The sequence below is a fragment of the Polyodon spathula genome, unplaced genomic scaffold (assembly GCF_017654505.1).
Source record: "Polyodon spathula isolate WHYD16114869_AA unplaced genomic scaffold, ASM1765450v1 scaffolds_3744, whole genome shotgun sequence".
NCBI lineage: Eukaryota > Metazoa > Chordata > Actinopteri > Acipenseriformes > Polyodontidae > Polyodon > Polyodon spathula.
In genome coordinates, this window is record NW_024475203.1 from 1 (window position 1) to 4,480 (window position 4,480).

A 4,480-nucleotide genomic window follows, 5' to 3' on the forward strand; every position below is an offset into this window, starting at 1 on the left:
TCCTCTGCTTCAGCCAATCAGGAAACATTGGCAGTATGATCTGCTTGCAGGTGTAGTCAGTCTTTCTAAGCTGTATGCATCTAATTAAGCCCACCGCTGCCTTAGATTGAAATGCAGCCACCAGAGTTCTATTAGAATGTCAGTGCTTCAAAAGTGTTATGGCCCATACAGAACCAAGCATCCCTTGGATATGACAGCCAACCAATTGAATCGCAAACACCATGTGCAACAGGCTTAATCAACTATGAAGTTTATTACAATGCAGGTACAGGGGTGGTTCTGGTCAAGCAGCCACAGTGTGCGCGGTACTAAAAGGCATGGAGGTCAGCAGCAGGAAGAGAAGTACTGCACAGGTCAGGGGAAAGAGCGGAGGAGATCTCTGCAGGGCGCGTAGGACTGCATGCGCACGGGTGCTGAAAGGAGTGCCTGGGAAACAGAACGCGGGTTCGATACATTCCAGACAGCTGGTAAAAAGCACACCCCTCTATTTCACTTCAGCTCAGCACTGCTGTGCTCAGCTGTTGCTGGTTGTGCTGCTGACGCTTCTCCTCGACCACGGCAGGAGTAATTAAAACATTCCTGGAAAACAGGAGACAGGGAAGGCTTCCGAAGCTGTTGGTTCAGCGCAAGATCGGCTGTACTGCTCAGCTCTAGTGAGACACTGCAGGTGCCCGTTAGAACGTTCTTTATCTTTTTGTTTTCAGGACGCCAGCAGAGACAAGTTTGTTCAGCCCATTGAGGCCGGTCCTGTTAGCGATCCTTTAGCCCCAGTGGGGTGTCTGAGCTGTTACAGCGATTGTCCTCCACTCCCTCTGTGTTTAATTTAACTGTCCTGTACCCTTAGGTTTGCCCTGCAGTCCTGAAGTTTACCATTACAGTAGAGGGAAGCATTTCACTGCAGATCTACAATCAAAAAGTGTGCAGATCTTCTGATGTCCACCAAATTGACCAAACCTGGAATCCATAAACAACGGTCAACACTTCAATGGTGTCATAACGTAAAGCGACTTAGATGTTTTTCATTGACACGGGTCCCCTAAAAAAAGATATTAAAAGGTTTTGGTATAACTTTTTTATATATGTTTAAAAGCGACTTAACTTTTCCATTGATATATATATATATATATATTTATTTATTTTTTCTAAATACAGTATATTGGTCTTATTTGAATATAATGCTTATATGCTGTATTCTTTCAACAACCTATTCACCTATGATGCAATATAGACATTATAAATATTTTTTAAAACCTGCTGTTCTTCTTCGTGCCAGCAGGGGGTGCCAACAGCACTCCTTCCTGTGTTCTCCACTATGTGTGCTGCGCTCTCCACTGTGCAGTAACCTGTTCTTTACAATGATGCCCTGGGTGGCAGCAGAGCTAAACTACAATTAGCTTCTGTATATTTGGTTATGATTTTGAGCCCCCAATGCGTTCTGCAGAGTGTACCTTTCAAAGGAGCTATTAGACTGTGTTATCAAAGTAGCAAGACTCTGCCCAGCATGGAAAAATTAGGGGATGCCAATAGCTACCCATCTACCTGGGCAGAAGACAGCTCTATATAGCATCTTTCAGACTGTGAGGAAAATGCATTATTAGAAACTTCAGCTCCATGGTGATAAAGAGAAAACACATGTTCAAATCTCAGGAACACTTTTAAGGATCAGCTGTCTGCACACCCCTAGGCTACGGTGGCTACAGTGTGGTTACTTATCTAGTAAGGGGGGGGGGGTTATGGGGTACAGTCTATTGCTCGGCTTCATCTTCCTCTTCTCCTGCAGGGAGCAGCATCTCACTGGCTGTTACCTCCACCTCCCCCTGGCCTCTAGAGACTGTCTCCCCTGCCTCTGCTCCCTCTCCTGCCCTGGTTCCATCGCGATGTGCCTTGGCTCTCCTGTGCCCGGCGGGGGGCGTTGCAGCCTGGCTGCTGTGGCTGTGCTGCCGGTGCTGGTGCCTACGGGGGTAGAGAAACAGGGCGGGGTCGGGCATGGCGCAGGGCTCTTCCGGGCCGGTTACTTTCTCCCTGGGCACGCAGTCCCGGACTCGCTCTGAACGGCGCTCGCTAGCCGCCAGGGCGTGTGCTGACTGCTTGTGGCTGCGTCTCTTGGGTTTGAGGTTTGGCGGGGGGAGGGTGGTGGTGGTGGGGGGGGGCTGCCTGTGCAGTTTCTGCCGTGCGACGTGCAGCTGGAAGGAGAGGTAGGCGGCCGACTCGGACTGTTTCTGCAGCTCGGTGTTGAGCACGGTGACCCTGTGGCTGCGACGCTTCAGTTCCTCCAGGAAGCGGCGCTCTTTCTCCTTCAGGCTGCTCCGCAGCGCCTCCACCAGCGCCCCCTTGTGGCTCAGTTCCTTGCGCAGATCTTCATTGCCGCGCTCCTGGTCCCTGAGGCGGGCCTCGGCCCGCCGGCATCGCTCAGCCAGCTCCTCCCGCAACTGCTCTTCTGCCTCTGTGAGGGGACAGAAAAACAGCTTTAAGGGGCTTCAGTGCAAAACAATTCCATGTGGCATTCTTGCTGCCTAGGTCTCACCCTATCATCCAGGAATGAAGTTTGGATGGAGTGTTGCTTTATGGAGTTAAGGAAAGCTGTCAGTTTGCTGGTCAATAACAGAAGGCTTTGAAAGCATGCGGACAGATGCAAATAGGTACACTACATTGCTGATGTTATTAATATTATTATAAGCGCTATGTGTTTCAAATTCTAGTGAAATTTCATAGAAGTTTGTTTTATAACATGTACAGCACAACAAAGCTAACAGCCCACATGGGACATGAGCAGATTTTCAAAATTCAGTACACACTATCAAGCTGTGAGGACCAGGTACCAAACCAAGATAGCTGACACTGGCAAAGAGCGGCTCTGATGATCTGAGAGGCTAATACCAGCAGCTCCACAGAAGGAAGGGCTGCAGGAGAGTGGCATATTGCAGACAGAGCCCATATGGCTTCCTATTAGAGCCTTGCACTGACCTAGTATCTCAGCCCTCCTCCCTGTTCCAGGGTGACACTTTGCAAGGGGCTCCACTGTCGCTATGGAAACCCTCTCTGTTCAGTGTCACCGGTCTCTCAGTACTGCTGTTTAAAAAGATGAATGCCAGGGTTTTACCACAACACCCCCTCTGATGTTTTTTTTTGCCCTGTCGATTTTCGCTTTGCAGACGGACTCGACCAGAGAATTGGCACAGCAACAGAGGTTTACAGGTAAACACCTGACTTCCTGTGCCTTGCTCACTTCCTGTGCGACAGGTATTAGGGCCCTGACTGACTAGGAGTGCGCAGGTCAAAAGGGGTCCAAATAACTGGAGCCCCTGTAAAGAATGTGAATGCCATCCTGTTTCTTAACAAAAACGAAATGTGAGACATGGACACAGCCCTGTATTCTGTAAATAAGTGACTAAGTAAATGACCTACCTGTTACTCGGATTGACTTGTTTAATTACTCAATGGATTATTTTCGGGATTTACCGCCGCTTGGCACCAATCGAGACAAAAATAAGGCAAGACATTATTTTTTAGGAGTTATGCATAATCTGACGTCATTTAATTGATGTAATAGCTTTCAATAATTTAATAGCTATTCAGTACTGCATATTACCATCAGCTGCTTTGGAAAATGATGCATCGATGGTAAAAAAGGAGGCATCGTCCCAGCATTAACCTGTACATCTGTGCAGTTGCACTATAGATGCATCTATAGCAGTAAGGAGGCATGCTTGTTCTTTGGTTATTATTGTTATATAGTTTTACTTGGTGTATGGCTGAGTGTTATGGGCGTATTACTCCTTGAATTAGTCCCACAGTACAATGCAATGCACAGGCACCCTTCCTCGCTGATCACTGTCTTTTGGGAAATCGATGGCAGTGATGTCAGCAGCACTTCATTTCTCGTACTGCTGTCTGTTATCATTTCAGGTCGTGGAAGTGTCTGGATGTGGTAAGGTTCCAGACAGCAATGCCAGCACGCTGAGGGCAGGAGAGGAGAGTGTGAGTGAGTGCTGCGATCACATTCTGTCAACATGGTACAGCAGACAGCATTTCTGCAACATTACAAATTCCCCATTCTTAAACGACCCCCAGCCATGTACTGGAAAATGAGTTCAAACCACAACCCCCAAAAGCAAGAAATACCACAACTGGGTGACACCCCACCGGCACGTGGCAACCTAGTGCCTCTGAACCCCTGAATGAGGTCATAGTCAAAAAATAGAAAGAGCTGTACAACCTGACCTTCAGCTCTCTCTCTCTCCACTCTCTCTCTCTCTCCACTCTACCCTCTCCCCTCTCTCCCCTGACGCAAACTGTACTGTGCTTCCATCACGTTAAGTAGTGGGGACTCTTCACTTCGGCGCTCTGTCTCCTCTCGCTAGCTCTCCTCCCCTCGCTTCTCCTGTCTCCTTCTAGTTAAAGCACACTCTTACAGCTTGTGTATATAGTGTCGCTCTCATCTCAGTCTCATCTCTCTCTCTCTATCTCTTCTCCTCTATCT

At 48.2% G+C, this 4,480-nt stretch overlaps 1 protein-coding gene across 1 annotated transcript; it reads right to left on the reverse strand.

The window, feature by feature from the left end:
- Nucleotides 1-1,144: 1,144 nt before the first annotated feature.
- Nucleotides 1,145-2,917, reverse strand: LOC121312256 (coiled-coil domain-containing protein 92-like). Its single transcript, XM_041244181.1, has 2 exons — nucleotides 2,820-2,917; nucleotides 1,145-2,475 (listed from the first exon to the last, which is right to left on the reverse strand). The coding sequence occupies exons 1-2, from the start codon at nucleotides 2,915-2,917 to the stop codon at nucleotides 1,746-1,748; spliced, it is 828 nt and encodes a 275-aa protein (XP_041100115.1). The 3' UTR covers nucleotides 1,145-1,745.
- Between the last annotated feature and the right edge of the window lie 1,563 nt (nucleotides 2,918-4,480).